This window comes from Leopardus geoffroyi, chromosome B2 (assembly GCF_018350155.1).
Source record: "Leopardus geoffroyi isolate Oge1 chromosome B2, O.geoffroyi_Oge1_pat1.0, whole genome shotgun sequence".
Lineage (NCBI taxonomy): Eukaryota > Metazoa > Chordata > Mammalia > Carnivora > Felidae > Leopardus > Leopardus geoffroyi.
Window position 1 is genome coordinate 99,373,841 of NC_059332.1, and position 25,929 is coordinate 99,399,769.

Genomic DNA, 25,929 nt, shown 5'->3' on the forward strand with positions numbered 1-25,929 from the left:
TAGTTTTTCATGCTATTGCCTGTAAATCATTAAGCTGAGAGACAAAGAGATGAGCAATAAGTCTCAATTTCTGCCCTCATGTAGCTTACAATTTTGTAGCGGGAAAGAGACATTATTTAGTGTAAATGACTCTAGGTCTACAAACCCTTTATTTGAAACCCTTGGGGATGAATGTGTTTCATGTTTAGAATTTCTCAAATTTTAGAAAGGTAATACAATACATATACTCATATTAAATAACCACTCAGCAAGGTCTAGGCCAGTACCATATGATCAAACTTATTTATATCGTAAAATGTATGAATATTTATCCTAACTGGTATAAATGAAGACTACCAATAGCCTCACATCAGTTCAAATAAGGCTTTATCACTCTATATTTCCAACTGCTGCTATCACAAATTACCAGAAACTCAGTGGCTTACACAATACAAATTTATTATCTTACAGTTTTAGAAGTCAGACGTCTCCCTGAGCTAAGGCCAAGATGTCTAGGGCTGGGTTCTTTCTAGAAAATCTATGAAAGAATTTGGTCTTTGTCTTTTCCAGCTTCTAAAGGCGGTCAGTATTCCTTGGCTTCTGGCCTTCTTTCATCTTGAGAGCCAGTTATCTCATCACCCTGACCTCTGATTCTGCCATCACATCTTCTCTCTCTTGCCTCCCTCTTTCCCTTATATGGACCCTTGTGATTATATTCAGCCTGTCTCAATTATCCAGGCTAATCTCCCCATTTTAAGACACTTAATTTAATCACCTCTGCAAAGTCCCTTTTGCCAAGTAAGGCAACACAGTCACAGCCTCCAGGGATTAGGACATGGACATCTTTGGGGGTCCACTATTCTGCACACCACAGCCACCAAATGAGTTTAAAAAAATACTCCTGACCTTCACATTCTTTTGGACTTCAGAATTACAGATAAGGAATCTTGGATCTCTATCATCCAAGGTAGTATAAGGGCAGTGATATAAGAAAAGCACAGGATAACTGTAGAAATAATGAGTGCAAAGACCACAACCAGCTACCTATCATTAAAAGCTTCATGAAATAGGTGGCATTTGATGAGAGGCTTCACGGATGCAAAGGATTATGACAGGTGAACACTGGTAAACCTTACAAAAGGTAATTTTCAGACATACTTGCTCCCAGAACTTTACAGACATACAAAGCAGCAACAACAAATTCAGACAGGAAACCACCCTTGAAAAATGCAGGGATTAAGGGTGCTGAACCTCTGCACTGTCGAAAATCCACATGTAATTTCTGACTACCCCACAACTTACCATTAATAGTCTACTATTAGCCAGATGCGTTACTGATAACATAAATAGTTGATTAACACATATTTTGTATGTTAGATGTAGTATATATTATAATCTTACAATAAAGGAAGCTAAAGAGAATAAAATGTTGAAATCATTAGGAAAAGAAAATATATTTACAGTACTATACTATAAAAAAATGTTTATAAGTGGACCTGTGCAGTTCAAACCCACATTGTTCAGGGTCACCTATACAGTACATATTGGAGAAAGAAAAGAATTACAGTTTGAGCGATACTGAATACAATTATAAGAGCAGTTAAAGAAAGCTGAAGGACAGATACAATGGGCTATGTTGCTTGTCAGGATGAAGAGTCTGTCCTTAATCCGGGAGAAAAGTGAGTAAGGTAGAAATAGTTTGAACAGAGAAATGACAGCATATAATTGCTGTTCCACTGGAGAAAGATTAACGTGGCAGGAGGACTGATTCAAATTGGGTAAGAGAGAAGAGTAGCAGACCAGTGACTAATCTAAAGAAGTTATAGGTATTTTAACTGGGGTGGTTGAGAACTAAAATTATGTCAAGATAACTAAAATTCATACGACATTTTTACCAACGTGATTTTTTTTTTTTACACAGGCCCAGAATTTACATGCTTAGCTGCTTTTTTTATTTAATATGAAATTTATTGTCAAATTGGTTTCTATACAACACCCAGTGCTCATCCCAAAAGGTGCCCTCCTCAATGCCCATCACCCACTCTCCCCTCCCACCCCCCATCAACCCTCAGTTTGTTCTCAGTTTTTAAGAGTCTCTTATGGTTTGGCTCCGTTTTTTTTTTTCCTCCCCCCCCCCCCCACCGTCCCCCGCCATGGTCTTCTGTTAAGTTTCTCAGGATCCACATAAGAGTGAAAACATGGTATCTGTCTTTCTCTGTATGACTTATTTCACTTAGCATCACACTCTCCAGTTCCATCCACGTTGCTACAAAGGGCCATGGTTCATTCTTTCTCATTGCCACATAGTATTCCATTGTATATATAAACCACAATTTCTTTATCCATTCGTCAGTTGATGGACATTTAGGCTCTTACCATAATTTACCAACATGATTTTTCATAAAAGTAGCTACTAATTATACTGCTACAGGTCAGTTACCATTCTATATGCTTTGTATCTCACAAAAGAGTATGAAAGAGTTTAACTCCACTTTATAGATGAGAAGATTAAGGCACAGAAGTGTAAGCTATCCTATACTGAGTTAGTGTGGCTAGGATTTAATCAGGTAGATTTCAAAGTCCAAAGAAATAAGAGCCCAAAAGGACATAATGTTAATTTGAAAGCTGGATAAATTAATTTGTGAAAAACTCACCATTCCACCGGACAGTAGACTACGATAAGTCAAAGATGTACAGTATAAACTATAAAACAAACACTAAAATATCACAAGGAGTTATAACTATTAAGCCAACAAAGGAGACAGAATGGAGCCATTAAAAAAACGACTCAATCTAAAAGAAGACCAAAAAAAGGAGATAAATAGGATTGATGAACAGTGAAGACAGAAAGAAAACAAATGGAAAAATGATAGATTTAAACTCTATCATACTGGGGTGCCTGGGTGGCTCAGTCAGTTAAGCATCCGACTTCAGCTTAGGTCATGATCTCATGGTTCGTGGGTTCGAGCCCTGCGTCAGGCTCTGGGATGACAGTTCAGAGCGTGGAGCCTGTTTCGCATTCTGTGTCTCCCTCTTTCTCTGCCCTTCCCCTACTCATGCTGTCTCTGTCTCTCTCAAAAATAAACATAAAAAATTTTTTTTAACTCTGTCATATCAATATTCGTATTAACCATAAATGATCTGAATGTGCCAATTAAAAGGCAGAGACTGTGAAACTACATTTAAAAAAGTAAGGGCCATCTATATGCTGCCTATAAGAAATCTGCTTTAAATATGAAGACACAGAGAGGTTAAAAGTAAAAGAATGGAAAAAGATATATCATGCTAATGCTAATGAATAAAAGGTTGGAATGACTATATTAATATCAGACAAAGTCAATTTTAGAGAAAGACTATTACTAGAGATAAAGAGGATCATTCATAATAATAAAAGTCAATTCATCAAAGACACAAAAATCTAAAATGTTTATGCAACTTATAAATAGCTTTAAAGTACAGCAAAAATAGAACTTTAAGAAAAAATTAAAAGGCCACAGCTACAGTCAGAAATTTCAACTTCTCTTTCAAAAAATGACAGAACAAGTAGACAGAAAACAATACAGAGGCTTGAAGAACATCATCAACAAACTTGACCTAATTGAATTTTATAGAACATCCTATTTCAAAACAGACTACATACTTTTTCATGTATACAAGTAACATTTACCAACAGAGACCACATTCTGTGCTAAGAATAAATGAATTTTAAAAGATTCAAATCTTACAGAGTGTGTTTTCTGACCACAATCTAATTATAAATCAACATAAAAATACTTAGAAAATATATAAATATTTGGAAACAAAACATATCTCCAAATAACCCCAAGTCAAAGAAAAAATAAAAAAATTAGAAGTTATTTTGAACTAATTGAAAATGGAAACAACATATCAAAATTTGAGGGAAGGCGTTAAACTAGTAGTAAAGTATCAGTACACAGAGGGGATTTACGGCACTAAAATGTCTTTATTAGAAAAGAAGAAAAGTCTCAAATGAATGGTCTCAACTATATTCACCTCAAGAAAACTAGAAAAAATAGAGCAAATTAACTTCAAAGTAGCAAAAAAGAAGAAATAATAAAGATTAGAGAGAAGTCAATGGAATAGAAAACAGAAAAGTAACGGAGGAAAAAAAATGAAACCACAAGCTGGTTCTTTGAGAACATCAATAAAACTGATAAACCACTAGCCAGACTGATCAGGGAAGAAAAAACAAGATACAAATTGCCAGTATCCAGAATCAATGGCGTGATAACAACTCTTATCTATAGATTCTACAGATATTAAAGAATAGTTAGGGAGGGATGCCTGCTGGCTCAATCAGAAGAGCATGTGACTCTTGATCTCAGGGTTGAGAGTTCGAGCTCCACATTGGGTGCAGAGATTACTTAAATATATATATTTTTAAAAAGAATAGTTAGGGAATATTATAAACAACTTATCCCAATAAATCAACATCTTCAGTGAAATGAACAAATTCCTTGAAAGACACAGCTATTAAGGTTCATTCAAGAAGTAAGTAACCTACATAGCCTATTGAAAAACAGAAACACTATTGAATGATTTATACTACTGGACTTCAATACTTATAAAAATAATCCCACATATATGTAGTCAATTTTTCACATCAAAAAAAAAAAAAAAAAAGCTTTGATCTTTACCTCATAACCATGCATAAATGGGTCATAGAGCTAAATGTAGAATATAAAGTAATAAAACTTCTTAGAAAAAAAACTTTGTGACCTTGGGTTAGGTAAAGATTTCTTAGATATAACACCAAAAGTACAATCCATAAAGTGAAAGCTATTAAATTGGAATACATCAAAATTAAGAACTTCTGCTCTTTGAAAGACACTGTTAAGAGAATGAAAAAACAGGGGCGCCTGGGTGGCTCAGTCGGTTAAGCGTCCAACTTCAGCTCAGGTCATGATCTCATGGTTCGTGAGTTTGAGCCCCGCATTGGGCTCTGTGCTGATAGCCAAGAGCCTGGAGCCTGCTTTGAATTCTGTGTCTCCCTCTCTTCCTGCCCCTCCCCTTCTTGCCCTCTGTCTCTCTCTCAAAAATAAATAAACATTAAAAAAAACTAAAAAAAAAAAAAAAAGAGAGAATGAAGAAACAGCCCACAGGTCAAGAGAAAATATTTGCAAATCTACTGTCTGATAAAGCACATGTATCCAGAATTAAAAAAAAGGAAAAAAGAAAAAAAACCTCTTCAAATTCAATTAGAAAATAAGCCAATAGATAAATGGCCAAAGATTTGAACAGATACTTTACAAAAGAAAATATACAAATGGCATATGAAAACACGATCAAGATCGTTACTCATTAGGGAAACGCAAATTTAAGCCATAATGAGATACCACTACAAACCTATTAGAATGGCTAAAATCAGAATGGTGAGGGGGCACCTGGGTGGCTCAGTCGGTTAAGCATCCGACTTTGGCTCAGATCATGATCTCACACTTTGTGGGTTTGAGCCCCACATAGGCCTCTGTGCTGATAGGCTCTGAGCCTGGAGCTTGCTTCAGATTTTGTGTCTCCCCCTCTGTCTGCCCCTCCCCCACTTGCCCTCTCTCTCAAAAACTAATAAAACATTTAAAAATTTTTCAAAAGTAAATAGAATGGTGAGGATGTGGAGCAACTGAACTCATAACTTGCTCGTAGAAATATAAAATGGCACAATCACTTTGAAAAACACTTTGGCACCTTCTTATAAAGATAAACAAATGCCTATTATATGACCCAGCCATTCCACTTCCATCTATTTACTCAAGGGAAATGAAAGCATATGTCTAAACAATGACTATTTGCAATAGCTCAAACCTGAAAACAACCCAAATGTCCATCAACAGATGAATGAATAACAAACTGTTATATGGAATACTGTTCATACAATAAAATAGCATTCAGAAATAAAATGAACTAATAATTATGGATGAAACAACATGGGTGAATCTTAAAATCATTATGCGGACTGAAAAGAGCCAAACAAAAAAGAACATATACTATATGATTCCATTCCTATAGAGTTCCAGAAAATGCAAGCTAACCTATAGTGACAGAAAATAGATCAGTGGTTGCCTGGGGTGGGGGTGGGGGTGAGTGGGGTTGGAGAGGTTAGTGGAAGGAGCAGGGAGAGGTAGGATGCAGAAATTACAAAGGAAGACTAGTAAATTTGGGGGGATTCATTATCTTGACATGATAGTTTCAGGAAAGCATCCTTAAGTCAAAATTTATCCAACTGTGCAATTTATTTTATGTCAATTACATTTCAATAAAGCTATCAAACATCCATTTAATCAAATAGCATTATTTATTCAATAGAGTCAATACTCATGTCATGCTATAAAATGCTTATTTCCTACCACCTATAAACAAAACAATTGATGATTTAAACTTATGATAGTAATATTAGACATCAATGTGCAAGAGAACACTGTCAAAAATTCTTCTGGAAACATGCAAGCAAAAAATTTTGAAGACTAATGGATTAAAACATAGTGCAAATTCAGACAAGCTCAGGTAGATGAAGGAGTTTTGCTATCTTCTCTCCACATGCCAATCCTATTCTTGACTTGAAAATAAATACAGTAGTCACAATGGAAAACTGGGAAGTGTGCAACTTTAACAATTTCCATCCCATCACTAAAAATAATCCACAGCTATAAAATAGAAGATGAGCTGGATGACTAGACTTTGTAATTTTCCTATGTCAAAGTCAAATATTTCTCCACAGAAACCATTTCACATGGCAAAGTTCCAGACCAGTCCCCAAATCCTATTTAAGCAGTAGGGATTAATTATCCTCTCTTTCTTCCGCATCACTGTTTTCCCCTCTACTAGATCACTGCCATCAACATAGAGACATGCTATAATTTCATCCTTCTTAAAAAAAAAAAAAAAACATCAAAAACAGAAACAAATCTTTCTTGGTCCCAAACTCTCCATGGAGCAAACTTACCAACCCTGCGCCCTTCTCCCCATTTCTTCCCCCCACTCCTTTATGGCAATATTCATTGAATGAGGTCTCTGATTCTCTCCTCTAATTCTCACTTAAATCTGTCTCATAAAGGCTTTTATTCCCAGCATTGTACCAAACCATCTCAACATGGCTATATTTTCTAACCAGAAGTTAATTCTCAGGCCTCGTCTCACTCAACCTCTTAACTACATCTGACACAGTTGTTCACTCCTTGAAAATACTTTTTTTTTTAAATTTTTTTTTTAACTTTTATTTATTTTTGAGACAGAGAGAGACAGAGCATGAACGGGGGAGGGTCAGAGAGAGGGAGACACAGAATCCGAAACAGGCTCCAGGCTCCGAGCTGTCAGCACAGAGCCCGACGCGGGGCTCGAACTCATGGACCGCGAGATCGTGACCTGAGCCGAAGTTGGACACTTAGCCGACTGAGCCACCCAGGCGCCCCTGAAAATACTTTCTTAATCTGGCTTTCAGAAGACCTCAAGTTCCTGGTTTTCTTCCTATCACCTTCTCCTCATTTTCTGTATGTCTAAATCTTAGAGTACTCCAAGCAGGACTTAGTCCTTGGATCTTTTTTTCTTATTTTTAGTTATACTCACTCCATTAATGATTTCATATCAAATTCTCTTAAAGTGAGATATATCTATATCTAACTTGGAGAATTTATATGCTTTACTGTCAGCCTCAAATAGAATCAACTATAGATAATTTTACCATTATTTGGGGACACAGCTGCAGACGAAAACAGATTCAAATAGAAATAAAAAAGTTACGTAAAGTAAGTAACTTAATTTTCAATAAATCGTCACCATCTTTCTTTAAGTTCAATATGACTGGTTAGGGAGTTACTTTAAAATTAAAAATACTAAAAAATTAATGAGTACTAAAACAAATACTTAGTGTTTAGTCATTTATTACATTAAAAACATTTAAATACCACACTAAATATTTCATAAAAAAACATAAATCATGGCCTTATCTACAGTCCTAGTCCTGTGGTCTATAACAGTAACAACCTATATTAATAGAAACTTGTCTCAAAAGCCCTTTTATAACAATCATTTCATTTTACCCTACAGAAGACTCCACAAGGATATTACAGTAAATACTGTTTTAACCAGCAGTTTCTGCTCCTAACATGACCTCTCATATAACAGTAAGACTTTTAATGAGTGAATTTAATGAATTTAAAATTAGTTGGAGAATCATAAATCCATCACTACTACAAGGAATATATATTAAAATTCATGTTCAACTGATGACAGGTCATTAATGTCATCTTTCTGTATTTAGTATAACATTACAAAAAAAGAAACTTACATTTTCTTTTTAATGCTAATGAATGAAACTAAGTCCTTTATATACAAATTGGTAAAGAGACATGTTTTATTTTATTTACTTCCATCACTAGACTGACCATGAAAATGATGATTTTTATGACATTAACACTGATCTACTATACATAAGGTATACAGATGTTGGCTGCCTCTATCACAGTGAAAAAAGATTTATTACTGCAAGCAAGAAAAAGAATACATTTATAATTGAACACTCACTAGTAATCCATGACCCCTTTCCTCCCTTGAAGAATCCCACCTCAAATGACACGGCATGTACTTTTGCCAACCCCAAATCAAGTGTTAGAAGCATAAAGATTAGAATAAGGCTTTTCAAAGTATACCCCACTTCTCTTGAGGGCTCCACTGTCAGTACTTCCAGACCTGAGGACTGAAGAGTTAGCACCTTCCCTTCTACTAAATACATCAAGTGTCTGTGTACAGATTCTTACACAGTTCTACCTCAAAGACCTCCGTATCTGAAATGTTCCTTTCTGATTTAAACATTTTATCCTACCCCTTCAATTCCTCATTATAAAAATTTTTGTCCTTATCAAAGTCCTTGTAATCATTTCATTCTCCTCTATTTTCAAAACCATCAACATACTTCTGGGTTTGCTTCCCCTCCTACGTCACTAGCATTTCATATTCCTCTTCAAAGGAGAAGTGCCCCGGCCTACAACACCTTACACCTCCTGGTCCCAATAGAACAGTCATATCAGAATGCAACACAGTATATCCTTTCTGATCACACTTTCACCATCCTCTTCTAGTTCTCCTTTTAATTCCCACCTTGTAAATACTAAGTCAGGAGTCAACAGTTTTGTTACACCCCATTCTTTCTACACTCTCTTCTTCATAAATCCATCTATTTTCAAATCTTGAACTATCACCCCAGAATTACTTACACAAACAACCCCAACATCCCTATAAATATTTAGTCTTATGCTATCAGTCTGCCAGACAACACAAGAATGTCTCATTAACCAAAATTCAACACATCCAAATTCAAATTCATCATCCATGACTCCCCCAAAAGAAAATTTACTCATGCTTTGGATTTCTCTATTTCTAGTAACAGTACCAAATCACTTAGAATTTGAGATCATCTTTAAATTAAAGCTAAGTACTGGATTCCTTACTAATCAATTCACTAATCTTTTGATTGTATGTGAATTACTGGTAAAATAACTGGTAATATAACAAGTCATATTCATTTAATTATGGTACACTAATATGGTAAGCTATTTTACTCTGTGCATTGCGTGAACTCCGGAACCAATCTCTAACACATACCTCCAGTTTTGCTACCCAACAAGTAATCAAAATAATTTGTTTCCCCCCTATATCTAGAGGAATCTTGAGTCCGGGGTAAGCATAAGCATTGCTTATGAGACTAAGCAATTAAATTTGGCCTGATACTGATTTTGTAGCAGTCTATGCTTAACTTAGTTTGTACTTCATAAAAATTAGGACCTCACATTTTCACAGGGTTGTTGTGAGGATTATATCACATCTGCCTTGTACAGTGCCTAACGTATAATAAGGGCTCAAAAAATGGTACTACTGTTATTAATGGTGTCACTATTAAGTCAGGAGCAGTATGGCCATGCGGGAAGCCATTCTGTTTCTCCAGGGGACTGCTTATAGCACACATTTGTTACAGTGTTATTCTAAATCCTAAATTTTCTAGAACAATTCCAGTTTTGATTCCTGTATTATAATAGTTCTTTTAAACCTTTCAAAGTTCTAATATTTTATCATCTAAACTCTATCTTTCAGCCTGCCTTTCATCCCAGAAGTTAGCCTAAAAATTCTTAGATGGTGTGATGGTAACCATACCTTTGGTTCCCATGTTATCCAACAAAATCAAAACTGCAGAAATATTTAAAACTTACACCTTAAGTAAACACCTGAGAATTCTAGGCAAAGAGGAAGCCCCAGTCTCTGTACTAAATTTATGCATTCTTCTTTTAAAAACTATTCTATCTCAGGCATCTGGGTGGCTCTGTTGGGGAAGCGTCCGACTCTTGTTTCGGCTCAGGTCATGATCTCCTGGTTCGTGGATTTGGCATTCTCTTGAGCTCCGTGCTGGCAGTGCAGAGCTTGCTTGGGATTCTCTCTCTCTCCCTCTCTGTCTGCCCCCCTGCTTGTGTGATGAATAAACTTAAAAACAAACAAACATTATATCTCACTTTACTTCATTCAGGTCTGTACCCCCCTCACTCTAACAACTCTATTTTAAGTAGTGGCTCCTCCTTTCTATATCTATGCCCTGCTTTATTTTTCTTCATAGCACTTATTGCTACCTATCATTATATTAGATTGGTATTTTGTTTATCGCTTATCTCCCCCACTAGAATGTAAACCCCATATGAGTGAGGATTTGTTTTGTTCTTCACTGAATACTCAGCATTTAGCAGAATCTGGCACACAACAGCTGCTCAATAAATATTAATTAATTAATTAATTAATTAATTCATGGAAAGGCCAAGACCCTCCTATGTTGTATAATCTCATCTGGTTTCCTAGAATGCAGTAGATCAGAAGCAACAATTTAGAGGGGGAAAGTGCTAGAAGCAGGCATGTAAATATTGACAGAGAAATATAAAGTTCCAAGTACCAATCACAATAATGTTGGCCAGCAATGTGGGGTAACTTGTTACATGGATAAATAATCCTATATCCTCTAATAACCAACATCTTTGTATTACGACAAAGTATAATAATAGTCAATTTCATAATGAGTCAATTAATCAGTTTAGCCCAGAGCATCTATACATATAAGGCTTTGGTAGAGGACAGGGGAATCTTTATCATTTAGAAAAAGTTAAATTACATTCCATATACTTTTTTTTAAGGAAGCAGAGAACTGTATAATACTTTTAGAACTATTCCCATAATAAGTAATTAAAATGCAAATTTTACTTTTATATGGAGAAGCTACAAATTTTTGGAAAAAGACATGTAAATGGACTCTCTAAATTCTCAGTGAAGTTACTTAAAGGAACCATTACCACTTTTTATAAGTTTAAAAATTAACCTTATTTTCTTTTTTTATGTCAATATTGATCTATAGGTCATCAGGTTTGCAAAAGCCTATCCTCATCTTTGTTAAGTGTGTAAAATTTTAAAAATAGATTAGTGCATCTCTTTGTTTAGAGCAATTTTATCAATACTGGTAGTTATACTTAACCCAGTATGCCCTTCTCTCTAAACCATAAGTTCATTCAGAGATACGATGTAGTTGAAACCCTTAACAAAGGTCCTTCTCTATTGCAAGATTTATACCAGTCACCCAGGAAGCTTGTTAAACTGACTCAGTACTTTCTGATTCAGCAGATATGGAGTGGGCCTAATATCTAATATTCTGCATTTCTAACAAGCTCTTATATGGTACTGACACTATGGGTCCGCAGATCACACTTTTGAGTATCAGTCACTAAATACTATGTTACCTCAGAAATCACTAAGTCACTTGGAAAATAATATTGGAATAAGTGCAATATCTAAATTCTATCTGATTAACAGTTTTATCAAGTGTTTTAGAAATATAGTAAGTGCTTGCCCAATTGCAGAGCTATATAAAATGGCTTTGCTTATTTTTCTTAGTTCTTATCTTCATAAAACCTAATGTATTCCAGCATAAGTTAAACAATATTCCCTATCAACATATTATTTCATCAATTAAGTTTTTAAGGTGTACTTGTTACTTAGCTATCTCCTTCAGAATCAACTGTCCTCTCTCAGAATTATCAATAAATCATACCTTCTTTCAAAACGCTGTACTATACAGCCTGGTCTCAAGCTAGTTCATTACCAAGGTGCTTGATTATTTATTAAACCTCATAATGTATATCACAACTTAATATACCTTAGTTACCTAACTTTTTAAAAAAAAATTTTTACGTTTATTTTTGAGAGAGAAGGAGGCAGAGTGCAAGTGGGGGAGGGGCAGAAAGAGAGAGAGAGAGAGAAAGAGAGAGACAGAGAGACAGAGACAGACAGACAGAATCCAAAGTAGGCTCCAGGCTCTGAGCCATCAGCACAGAGCCTGACACAGGGCTTGAACCCACAAACTGAGAGATCATGACCTGAGCTGAAGTCGGACACTTAACCAACTGAGCCACCCAGGCACCCCCTAAGTTACCTAACTTTTATATAGTCCTTTATAGTTCACAAATACCTTTTAATATATCACTTAATCCTTATAACAACTCTTCCAGGTGGTGGTTATCATTCACATTTTACAAATGAGGAAACTGATCAGAAGTAAAATGATCCAATATTAAATAAGTGAAAGCACTAAAAATTAACTCCAGTCTTCTGGCTTAAATACAGTTAATTCCTGATTAATCTCTGGGTAATTATGTGGGGAGATATAGATAACTGGAACATAGCCATTAAAATCAAAATTGCAGTTTATTCAAGGAGAGTTATTAGAGTATAGCTTGCCATATAAAAGATTAACAGTAGGGAACAAGTGAAATAAATTTTGGTATATCCATATAGTGGAATACTATGGAGTTGTTTTTAACATATGGTTACTTCCAGATTCCACTCCAACATGTAAAAAGCTTGGAAGTCATCATTCTTCTCTCACAACAAAATAAAAGTTGAACAAACTGGAAGCTAATGGACTTTTCTTTGATCCTTGAGATACTGAGGTCAGAGGACAAACTATCATCCAAGAAATCAGAACGACTAATACAGAGAATACAGATTAACTAACTGAAGATGAAAGCACAGAAGCCAGGGACTGATATGAACACTTAAATGGTAACTTGAACAAGTTGCTGGAGGCTGACTGTGGTCTAGCTTGAGAGTTTAAAACTCCTGGGGAGCCCAAGGGTCTAGTCTGAGAACGGCTGCTACACTTTCTCAGTTTTATGCCCCACAAGGTTCTCAAGGAGAAAAATCAGAGAAAAATCTTCTGCTTGGCTGGGGGAAGGAAAACAATAACCAGTTGAAACAAGTTGAAACAAGTCCAGAGAATTCTCCATAAGAAAAGGTTATCTAGTAAAGGAAAAGACTTCATCAGAGCCTTGTTCAACTTTGGAGAAATGAAAACTGCCCAGTTCCTACTCACTCTAGACTTCTGGCATACCTACATCGGAGGGGACGGGGGAAGAAGAGAAACTGAGAAGCACTTGTGGAGGTCCAGACCAAATAAAGACTAATATCTAAGCATAGAATTATACGGGTGCCTGGCTGGCTCAGTTGGTAGAGCATGTGACTCTTGATCTTGGGGTTGTAGGTTCGAGCTCCAGGTTGGATGTGGAGATTACTTAAAAATAAAATGTTAAAAAAAAAAAAAAAAGAAAAGAAAGAAAGAAAAAAAGAAAAGCTAGGGGCGCCTAGGTGGCTCAGTCGGCTGAGTGTCTGACTTTGGCTCAGGTCATGATATGGTTTGAGTTCAAGCCCCACATCAGGCTCTGTGCTGACAGCTCAGAGCCTGGAGCCTGTTTTTGATTCTGTGTCTCCGTCTCTCTCTGCCCCTCTCCCACTCACCTCTTTATCCCTCTGTCTCAAAAATAAACAAAGATATAAAAAAAATTAAAACAGGGCTCCTACACAGTAACAGGATTATAGTTGAAAAAAACTGCAAGGCTCAGACACTATTTAAGAAGGTATTTGTAGGGAAACCCAAAGACAACAAGGGAAACAAAAACAAGAACACTAGAGGAAACTAAAACCTCTGAAACCTACAGCTACACCAAACGGTAAACACAGCCTTGTTCCTAGTTAGAGAAATACAAAACCTCATACAAAAGACCTACCTTCTTCAGTTTCTGTTATTCCATGCATTATGTCTGGCTCTCAACAAAAAATTATAAGGCGTGCTAAAAGGAAATGAAAGTATATTCCAAAGTGACAAAGCAAGCATCAGAACCAAATTCATATAGTGCAGATTTTGTAATTATCAGACTGGGAATTTACAAGAACTATGATTACCATTCTAAGGGCTCTAATGGACAACATGCACAAATTGATGGATATTGTAAACAGAGAGATGGAAACTATGAACCAATAGAAAAGAAACATTAGAAATCAAAAACAGTGTAACAGAAATAAATAATGTCTTTCATACGGTCACCAGTACACTGGACATAGCTGAGGAAAGAATCAATGAGCTTGAAGAAGTATCCGTAGAAACTTCCCAAACATTTAAAATGCAAATAAAAAAATAAAAAATAAAATGCAAAGAGAAAAGAGAATGAAGAAAACAGAATATTTAAGAACTGTGGAACAATAAAAGAAGGCATAACATATATGTAAGAAATACCAGAAGAAAGAGAAGAGGAAATGTTTGAAGTAATAATGCCTGAGAATTTTCCAAAATTAATGACAGAAGCCAACCATAAATTCATGAAGCTCAGAAAACATCAAGCAAGACATATACCAAAATATCTATACCTAAGCATATAATATTCAAACTACAGAAAACTAAAAACAAAGAGAAAAACATTGAAATAAGTCAGGAAAACACAAAACAAAACACTTTACCTATAGAGAAAAAATGATAAGAATTATGTTGGACTTCTCGTCAGTAACCATGCAAAAAAAAAAAAAAAAAAAAAAAAAAAAAGAAGCATAGAGTGAAATATTTCAAGTGTTGAAGGAAATAACCATCAACCTAGAATTTTGTTATTAGAGAAATTATCCTTCAAAAATTAAAAAGAAATAAAGACTTTTCTCAGCCAAATAAAAACTGAGGGAATTTGTCACCAGTAGACCTGCCTTGCAAGAAAAAAAGTTCTTTAGAGAAAAAGGTCAGAAACTCTAATCTACATAAAGAAAGAGCCACAGAGAATGGATAAAGAGAAGATAAAAATCTTTATTTTTTTAATCCTCTCTGATTGTATCATATAACTGTTTGTTCAAAGTGATAACAGCCACAAAGTTCCAGGTGATTATAGCATACAGACAAGCGAAATGAATGGCAGCAATGTTATAAGGGACGGGAGACAGAAATTGGGAATACTCCATTATAAGGTATCTGCAATACCTGTGAAGTAGCACAGTGTTATCTGAAAGTGGACTTAGATTAGTTGTAAATATATACTGCAAACTCTAGGACAACCACTAAAAAACATTTAAAAAATAAGTATAATCAATATATGAGGAGAGGAGAAAAAACGCACCCATATAAAATGCTCAATTAAAGCCAGAGAAGGCTGAAAAAGATGGGGGGGTGGGGGTGGTGGTGGTGGTGGTGGAAAGAACAGGTGTAATGAATAGAAACATTACAGTATGATAGATATTAATCCACTTATCAATGACAACTTTAAATGTGAATGATTCAAATGCACCAATTAAAACAGAGTGTTAGAGTGGATGAAAAAAATCAAACTATGTGTTGTCTACAAGATACCACTTTATAGGTAAAGATATATATAGAGATAAAAAGTAAAGGGATGGGGACATGCTAACTCTAATCAAAAGAAAGCAACAGTAGCTATATTAATTATAAACAAAGCAGACTTCTGAGCAAGGGAATTTTTCAACGATAAAGAAGGGCATTACATAATATACAGGGGTAAATTCTTCAAGGAGACATAACAACCCTTAATGTATATACATCTAACAACAGAACACCAAAATCTGATAGAACTGCAAGGAGAAATAGGTAAATTCGCTATTATAGAGACTTCAACACACCTCTGTAAGTAAATGACAGATCCAACAGGCAGAAAATTAGTAAGGATAGGGTTGAACTGAATAACACCATCAATCAACTGGCTCTAATTGACATTTATATAGTACTTCACCCAACAACAGCAGAAACCACATTCTTCTTAAGTCAGATAGACTATTCACCAAGATAGACCACATTCTGGGCCATAAAATACACCCTCCAAAATTTAAAAGAATAGACATCATAGAATGTATGCTTTCAGACCATAATGGAATTAAAATAGAAAGCAAGAGCAGAAAGATAGCTAGAAAATCCCAACATATTCGAAGATTAAACACCACACTTCTAAATAACATATGGGTCAAAGACGTCTCAAGAGGAATTTTAAAATATTTTGAAGTGAAAATGAAAAACCACTCTTCAAAATGTGTGGGATCCGTGAGAAGTAGTGCTTAGAGGGAAATTTAGAGCACTGAATGCATACATTAGGAAAGAAGAAAGATCTAAAATCAATAATCTCAGGATCCATCTTAAGAAACCATGGAAAGAAAAGCATACAAGCCTAAAGCAAGCAGACACAGCAGAAAATAGAATAAAAATAAACAAAACTGCAAACAGGAAATCAACACAGAAAATGAATGAAACCAAATATATCAACAAAATATTTTTGATTGCTAGTCTTCATCCTCAACTAAAATACAAAATGCTTCTTCTGTTCTCTTTTCCTTAACCTTTCTACAATTCTCTGACATCATCTCTAGCACATGTATGTTACAAAATTTATCCTGGCGCAAAAAGATATATAAGACACATAGAAGACAACAGAGTCTAAATAAAGAGTGGAACACAAAAAAGCTTACTTTCATAGCATAACATGAAAAACTGACAGACTTCACATTTTTGGTAGAAAAATCAAATAAGTTAATCTATGCCCTAACATGCAAGCTTTTTCTTTAAAGTTTTTTTTAAATTTATTTTGAGGGGAGGAGGGGCAGAAAGAGAGAGGGAGAGAGAGAATCCCAGAGAGAGAGAGAATCCCAAGTAAGCTCTGCACTGTCAGTGCAGAGCCCGACTTGGGGCTTGAACTCATGAACTGTGAGATCATGACCTGAGCCCAAACCACAAAAGTCTAACGCTAACCAACTGAGCCACCTAGGTGCCTCTTCTTTTTCTTCTCAAATGAATTTCAGTATGGAAACATTAACTTATTACAGTAGACTTGATTAACAGTTACTCAAGACGAAAAAATGGCAGGAAACTGTACCATTGTCAAACATACCCAAAATAAAACACTGCTTGCCATCATCACCTAACAGGTGTCAACCACATCCAACTTCCACCTCCTTAGAATTCCGTCAGAACCATTAGTTTAATATGTAGCACTTTGCCAGCACAGGGTAGTAGGAAAAAAGGGATTTTAAAATCTGTGTTCAAATTCTACCTCTAACATTTTTATTAGACATGTGACCTTGTACATATTAATCTATGATGGGTCTTGGGTGGTTGGCTGCCAAGTACCAGAAATATAATTCCAACTAGTTTATGGGAAAAAATGGACAACTTATTACAAAGAGTTTTATTATTATTACACTCAGGTGTCTCTTGGAACCCAATCTCAGGACCATGGACAAAGATAGGTGAATACAGTGGGGACTCTGTGCATCTGCTTCTCCTATTTTGTTTATTTAGTTCATATGACAAGAAACAACACCATTAACAGTTCCTGGGTTTTATGTCTTATAGTTTCAGCCACTGGAGAAAAAACAAATTATTCAAACCTCTGGGCACTTAGAACTCAGGAAAAGCTCTGACTGTCCTGGCTTAGTGAAGGTGTCTAGAACTGCACCAACAAAAACGGGCAGGATTGTGACTGATCTCCCAGAGTGATCTTTTTAAAAGACAGATCCAGTCCAGTTGTTAACCTGATTAAAACCCTTCATGGCTTTCCCCAATACACTTAAAATCCAGAGCTCTAACTGAAACAAGACTTAATTTAAGTAGGCTTTACATGGTCTGAGTCCTATTTACCTTTACAACTGTACATTAAGCCACAATCCCTTTTTTCACTATATAGTTGAGCTTTATCTACTCTGGCCTTTTCTTAGTTCTTAGTTGAACCTACCAAGCTCTTTCCTACCTCCAAATTTTTTAACATGTATTCTTGGCATCCTTTCCTTTTTCTCATAGCTAACTTCCACTAATTTTTCCTTAAAGAACCCTCCCTGACTCCCAAGGTAAATCAGGTTCCCTGTTCTTTTCCTTTACAGCACTCGCCACAATTTCTAATTACAGATGTGTGTATTTGTTCATTATCTGTCTAACCATACTGTTACCTCTAAGAGACCTGAGACCTGTTTTGCTCTCTATGGTATACTTTTAGCACCTACTTGGTCTTCAACATTATGTGCTGAGTGAATAATTGGTTTAGCATGGGACAAGTGGTATCACCAGTAGACTGACCAATTACAGACGAGGGGAAGAGTAGCAGGCAGGCAGAATTACTGTTCCCAAGTTACTAGAATGGTTGCTCCAGAGTAACTTACTGAGGAAAGGGAAGAGAAAGTGGTTCCCAGAGAACCTGTGTTTCTGCTGAGCAGAATAAACCACTTGTTTATTTCCATTAACCTTCTTCCTCCATTAAATTCTAATAGGACTATGGTATTAAGTAAAATAATAAACATAACAGTAGCTATACCGTGACTTGCATATATAGCAAGCATGTAATATCAATTTTTTCCACATGGGAGAACATGTTACATATTATTTTTTAAATACTATTAACCTCCAAATATGAATTAAAAACCAACAAAATATTCCACTGTAAATGAGCATCATAACTGTGCTTCATGACCCCTTTTCTCACAGCATCCTGATCTTTCCACCTAAGAGAATCACTTACCTGCTAATCTTTGTATTAACTGTATCCACTCAAATATCCATGTAACTTAAAGAATTAATTCTGGAAACACAAAAATGAAGCAAAGCAAAACAAAACAACCAATCAAAACAACGAAACTGCTTCTGTTCTCAAGGAATTCATAAACTCTATTTTTCACTCTGCTTCCAACCATACCTTACCTCTGCTCCTGCCATGCCCAAAGTTCTAGAGCACCCAAAGTAAGACTGAAAGATTTAGCAAATAAAAATGCAAGATATCCCATACAGTACCTGACAACCCTACTCCCAGGTCATATTCCATCATTTTACCTTCATAAACCCACTCCAAAACCTTAGTTCCAATAATTTTCCTTATTAAAAAAATTTCTCTGGAGATTCACTGGATATGATCATTCTCCCAAGTTTAAATAAAATCTACCTTGACTTTTCTTAAACACTGTCAATAAAAAACAAAAGAACAAAGCAAATCATCTTAATTCTGTTTCTTGGTGGTGCTAGGAGTTAAAAAAATAAGGTAGAATAAAAATAAAAGCAGACAAAATAACAAACATTACAAAAAACTCCTTTAAAAACCTAAAAAGTCTTGCTTCCAAGAATAGGCATGACAGAAGATTAAGACTATAATCTTTTCAGGGGCACCTAGGTGGCTCAGTAGGTTAAGTGTCTGACTTTGGCTCAGGTCATGATCTCAGTTTGTGAGTTCGAGCCCCACATCGGGCTCTCTGCTGACAGCTCAGGGCCTGGAGCCTGCTTTGGATTTCTGTCTCCTTCTCTCCCTGCCCCTCCCCACTTGTGCTCTCTCTGTCTCTCAAAAATAAATAAATGAAAAAAAAAATTTTAAATGGTAAAAAAGAAGACTATAATCTTTTCAGAAGTAGATCTAGAAAGAAGAAATTCCATGAGAGAAGGTATATAAAGCAGGAACATTAGAAAGGAAAAATGAACTCTCAGAAAAAAGTAGTTACACTGAGCATTGAAGTGCCTTTGAATTTTATTTGTAACTGAAAGGCATCTCAGAGAGGTCTATGTCAACCTTCTCCTTTTATAACAGAGAAAACCAAAGACCCTGAAAGGTAAAATGACCTGTCAAACGTCACATAGAAGACCCTAGCTCCTTCTAATTTCTCTCATTCTCTCACCTCTTGCCCCATATAATGTTAAGGCTCACTGAACTGAGGAAGATCCTCTTCTTCACGTCCAGTGGATGTTAGAGGACAAGTTCCTAATAGTGTTGTCATGTCTAACACAAGAGAAATGTATTCCTAGCATTTCAAGGAAAATTCCCAAAGAAAAATTATTGTCCATAGTGTAGGTATTTTCGATATAGTATTTATCCTAATTATTATTAATATTCTTTAATTCTCTGGTATTATTAGCCTAATCTTATAATCTAAGTATATTATGGGTTGAATTTGGTAGGCTGTCTGTGAATCTAACCACTAAGCATACTGTTTTTGAGAAAGTTCCAAGTTCTAAACCATTTTTCCAAGTTTTAAAATATAGATCTCATGCTAAATTAGGAACCAGCAATACACAAAGACTGAAAATTATAAACTAAATATGATAAGTTAAAAATACAAGACTCTTTACGTTATAAAAAAAACTCCACCTCAGAAGTCATTTATTTTTAAAACTCAGTATTCAGGCACATTTAGCACAGGCTGTAATTTACTTACATCTTTTTAAATAATATTTCACTAAAAAACTGAAGTAAAAAAGAATCAAACACATTTCTATACTCATCTAATTTAGGAAAACAACAACAAAAAACCTTTACTGTACTTTTTCATGTAGTGACCTATAAGAGGTAAGAAAATTAATCATTTTATAAATGAAAGGTTGACCTCATATATATTATGCAGTATTTAGTGCTCTTTCCAAAAATGTGTGGGTAAAGGAATTCTATTTGAACAGATAAATGAAGTTCAAAGCACTTCCAAAACATTTTGTCTTTTCTCCTGAGATAAAACTATGTTTCATGAGTTAAAATTTGTTTGATAAATCTATTTTTAAAAATTTCTACTCAGTATATTATATCAATGGATACCCTTCACTCATTCATTTTATTTGTCCAGCAACGACAAAAAACAAGTCCCTACTATTTGCTAAACCCTATGCTAGCAATTTTGGATTTATGACAATAAACATTAGCTTAGTTCCTGTCTTCAAGGAACTTAGAAGAACCTTTAATTAACTGTATTTACCCAAGAGACAATGACAGCTGAATTTTAAGTTGGTCATTTGAGAAAACATTAAAAATGTAATCAAATTCATTCTCAAAAAAAGAAACTATACAATAGTAATTTTAAAGACATTTCAATAAACTTATTATCTATATGAAGTTTCCCCACAAAGCTCTGGTAAAATACAACTTTGGTAGAAGTCTTAATAACGTAATATTCTGATAGTAGCTTTCACTATAAAAATAAACTGAGTTAATAATACTCCAATAAGGAAATCAAAAGCTACTAATACCATTTCTTTCATAATGAAAACCAAACACTTGGAAATGGATAGCTTAACCTATTCTGAAAATAAAGCAAAATGTATAATTAAATGTAATGTTATAGATTATTATCACATTATGTCTGAATATGTGTTTATTTACAAGCCTGAATAATAAAACTCTGTATCATACCTTACAAATGATCACAACTATGTACTATGGATCATGTTATCTGCAAATTTTTCAATAAAAAGGGCCTTAACGTTTTTTGTAAAATTTTTTTTTACAAACTTAATTCAAGATTGTATTTGTTTATTACCAAGTCGTATAACTTTTATCATCAATATAAATGATACTTACATTTACAACTATATATAGGTACTAACTATAATGTCTATTAAATTTACAATTATTAAAAATTCTTGATGGATGAGAAACATTTTTCAATTTAGAGCCATACATCTCCAAAGCAAAATTCAATGTAAATCAACCATTCTGACATGCCATGGAATATCCTGACATTTTTTTCCTTGTGTTTTACACTGAAATATTTTCATCATCCACCAGCTAAAATATTTAAATTTTCTTTAAAAGCATTATGAAAACATCTTTACTGAATTTATGTATACTACTCAGTGGCATAAATAAGTATTTCCACCATTTGCATATAAGGAAACCAAGGCACAGAGGTGTCCATTTTGTAGATTGCAAGGTCATTTTCTAACCAAGCAACTGATCCTACACCATCAAGTGATATTATATGTGCGCCACTTCCAAAGGACATAAAACAATTACTGTACCTTAAATCAATTGCCTCTGCAATGCCTATGTGCAATTGTTTTATCAAGAGGGTTATGGCAACAAGCTCAAAGGAGAAAAGCTGGAAGGGGAGGATTACAAAAAAAAAAAAAAAAAAAAAAAAGGAACACTTATTTTTGGTAGTGAATCATTTATTTTTAAGTAATGAAAGGAAAACAGTTTTTAACATAATAATCAAGTAACCAACAGTTGTTTCTTCTGTTTTCAAAAAATACTTCATCTTTCAGGTAGATCATGCAAAATTGGAGCCTGCCCATCCTCGTAGAAAGAAGTCCGAAAAAAATGAGAAAAATTCTTAACAATTAATACATGATATGGCAAAGACTGAAAAAAAATTTAGAGAAATTAGCGAATGCTCATTATGGCAGTTAAAATCCCACCTAAAATATTAGATGCTTCCTTTCAATCAACTGAAGGCTATGATTACCAGTAAAATATTCCATTACTGAAAAATAAAGAAATACAAAACTTTTCTCATTCAAAACTTGAATGAGTACTTTATTCAAATATCCGCCATAAATAAAAATACTTTCCTAACAGAAACTTAGATACGGAAAAAACTGTTCCTGAGAGTTCAAAGACAGACTGCATTTGTAATTATGATACAGTGCTATCAACAATTAGAAAGATGAAAGTTACCTATCACATATGTTAAATTTAGGAACATTAGATGGGTTGAATAACCAATAAATTACCGGACAAAAAAATAAGACTTAACTAATAGGTGAATCTAACACCAAAGAAAAAATTAAATCATAATCCAAAGCACACGTTATACAGAAAAGAATAGGATTAGACTGAGTCGTATTAAAGTACCTAGTCTAGCTGGGGATTAGTTAATTAATCGGCTCTAGGACAGGTTGTGAATGTTCAGGTCAGATGTGCTTTCTTTTCATCATTATTCCAATTCCTCATCCGCCAAGTGCAAGCAAGAGAAGGCGTCAGAGTACCGAAGCTAGGGGGCATGCTGTAGCAAGGGGAAAAGAAAAATGGGAAAGGTGCAATGGATGCTGCATAGTTGAATAATTATCTGGGTGGCACAATGGGCGAGTCCTGCCGACAACGGAGCTGAGTAAGCGGCTCCCTAACTCTGCCCGAGGCACTCCCCCATTACCAGGCATCAGAGGCGACCGCCCCGCTTCGCCCCCCCACCTCCCTTCGGGGGAAGAAAGGGATCCCCGCACTCGCTTTACCTTTATGGCTGTAATATAAAGACGCGCGGCGCAAACACGCACACAAGCCGGCTTTACGGAGCCTCCCGCACGTAGCGCGAGCGGGGGCTTCGCTGCCACCCGGTGCTGCAGCCGCCCCCAGAGCGAGGCGGCATGGGGGTGGCCGACGGGGCAGGGACGCTCAGGCGGTGGCACCCCAGGTGAGACCCGCAGTCTCCCCGCCTAGGGCAGCATCGGGCGGTCCCTGCAACCGAGACCCAGGCGCGCCGGCCAGCCGTCTGCCTCGGCACCCAGCCCGGCAGGCGGGTGGGCGGCCAGAGCTCTGGAAACCCGCGAATGGGGGTGGGGGCCGGCGCGGGGGAGGCGCGCCCATCCCCGTCACCTTTGCCGGGCAAGAGCGCCACACACACCTCCATCCGTTCTGGCCAGTGAGAAAGAGTTCCTCTCCCAGCACCCTGTCCCCACCAAAAAACAATTCCTGAGAGACTCGCGCTCACCGTGAAATCATGGGGGGCTCCTGCCTTACCCCTTCTTCATGCTTCGGCGGCGGCCGCCGGTCCCCTTCAGCTCCCGGGACTCCACCTAGAGCCTCCAGGAGCGACAGGCTCCGGAGTGGAATCCGCTCCGGGCAGCGGCCCAGGCACCGGGCTATTGGGAACGCCGCCTGCGGCGCCCGCCGGTCGCCGGACCCACCGTGTGCTCGACGCGCGAGCGAACAACACCGCGAGCCGCCGCCGCCCCCCACCCGCCCCCTCCCCGCGCGCGACGCTCCACAACTGGGCGCGGAGATCCGCTCCTGAAGCAGGGGGAACCGCTGGACCTCGCCACCTAATCTCCCATCCTTCCCATCAGGAGCTGTTCTCCACCACTCAAGGTCTTCCAATTTAAGATTCTCACTTTCCTCTTCAGCTCCCAGAGCCCAGGTGCAGCCGTGGTGGAAAACTCAGCCTCCGCCCACTCACCCAACAGAGGGAATGAATACGGCTCTCCCCCCCATTTCCTGAGGCTGTATGGTATTGCCCAATCTCCAATTTGGGGGAAGGGGACTGAGAGAACAGTGCTTGGCCTGGGAGTGAGGGAAGATGATAGCCAATTGAATGAACCATCCATTCAGGGGCGTGGTCAAAGAGAGGCCTGCCCAGTTCGCCCCGCCCCTCGCACCAAACTACACTTCCCATTATGCCTCTTCCACTTCCCGCCGCGCTGAACGCCGGGAGTGTTGGACCTCGTGACCTCAGGGTATTTCGGAACTCGTAGTCTTCAATCCAGCCGAATAGGTCCTGAAAGTTATAAGGTATCACAATTCTCTCTACTCCCCTAGATAAACATTTTCGTATTCTGCGTTCTCTTATATTTATTCAAATACTAATTGATTATAGCTTAAAGACGTCGTAAATGAACTCTTAGCAAAGGAAGTAAGTAATGTGTGTCATGCTAATCTGTCAGGACCTGGAAGCCGCTTCTTCCGCCGGGGCCTGGTCTCCGCAGAGGATCGGTTGCAGTCATGTCGGCTGCGATTGCATCTTTGGCTGCGTCCTATGGTTCGGGTTCAGGGTCCGAATCGGACTCGGACAGTGAGGGTGGACGGTGTTCGCTGCCAGCTTCCGACTCCCTCATGCACTTGACTAAATCAGCTTCGGCCAAGCCGTCTCTGGCAGTGGCGGTGGACTCGGCTCCGGAGGTGGCAGTTAAGGTAAGCGCTGTGGCCACTGATGCAGTGCGGGACTTTGCTTCTGCTCCAAAATCCGGCAGTCGCTTGTTAGGCTCCGGGTTACCGCTGCCTCAGTGCTGAGATACAAGTTGCTAACGCTCGGGTCTCTTCTCCTTACATGCATCTTCCTTGGTTAAGCCGGGACTTGAAAGTTCAGGACAGTTCTCCACTGCTCCCCGCTGTCTTCTCCCTCCATCGAGCCAGTGGGAAGGGCGAGGGGGAGGTGGTGAAACTTTAATTTATTATGATTAGGATGTGGCCTGTGTAGAGCAGGTGTAAAACAGACACTTCCCAAACCAGACTGTGTACTCTGACTTGAAGAGAGCGGTGTCCCGGCCTTGGTTTGTTTTGAAGTTAGAACTAGATTCTGGTTACGACTCCACCACTTCTGCGAACTTCGGCAAGTTATACAACCTCCTGTGTTTCATTACCTGTGCAATAGAGATTATTTTTAAAGTATGTATCTGTATGAGAGTTTTATGTAAGTGAAATGATACAAATGTAGCTTATAGCGCAGACTCTGGTATCTAATAAAAGTGCAATAATGTTAGTTTAGCCCTTGTGATTATATATGTCAGTACAGCGAGAAACGGCCTTGGGTTTAAGAAACAGTGTGCTTGATCCCAGTTGAGGAGGGTGATAGAGGGAGAAATCGGATTGTATAGCTCATTCAACTAATATTTACGGAAGACGTGTTATTTGCCAGGAACTACTCTAGGGGCTGAAGACACAGAGGCCAAGGAGCCAGACATCTTTGCCATCATGATGCATACATGCTAGTGGAAGAGACAGCCAATGAAATGTGAGCAAGTAAAGCGGTTGCAGATTCAATTGAGTACTATGAATGGAAAAAAAAAAAAAAGTTCCGTGATAGAGAATTAAGTAGGAGTATAACTTCCATAGATGGGTCAGGGAAGTCTTCTCTGTAAAAGCAGCTTTGAAGAAGAAG

General features: G+C 37.1%; 2 protein-coding genes across 7 annotated transcripts in view; one reads left to right on the forward strand and one right to left on the reverse strand.

Annotated features, from left to right (window-relative positions):
* WASF1 (WASP family member 1) overlaps positions 1-24,011 on the reverse strand; it is a 70,680-nt gene extending 46,669 nt beyond the window's left edge. The window contains exons 1-2 of one of the 6 annotated variants that reach the window (XM_045499260.1): positions 23,767-23,953; positions 22,914-23,064 (exon numbers count right to left, since the gene is read on the reverse strand). The gene's annotated coding sequence lies outside the window, so the exon portion shown is untranslated. Of the gene's footprint in view, positions 1-22,913; positions 23,065-23,290; positions 23,535-23,766 lie in introns of those variants that run through there. The other 5 variants (XM_045499264.1, XM_045499259.1, XM_045499265.1 and 2 more) reach the window with 5 other exon arrangements.
* A 534-nt stretch (positions 24,012-24,545) lies between these two features.
* Positions 24,546-25,929, forward strand: part of CDC40 (cell division cycle 40) — a 60,683-nt gene continuing 59,299 nt past the window's right edge. Inside the window, exon 1 of the mRNA XM_045499258.1 lies at positions 24,546-24,962. Within this exon, the coding sequence (XP_045355214.1) occupies positions 24,774-24,962 (189 nt within the window). The 5' untranslated portion in view covers positions 24,546-24,773. The remainder of the gene's footprint in view (positions 24,963-25,929) is intronic.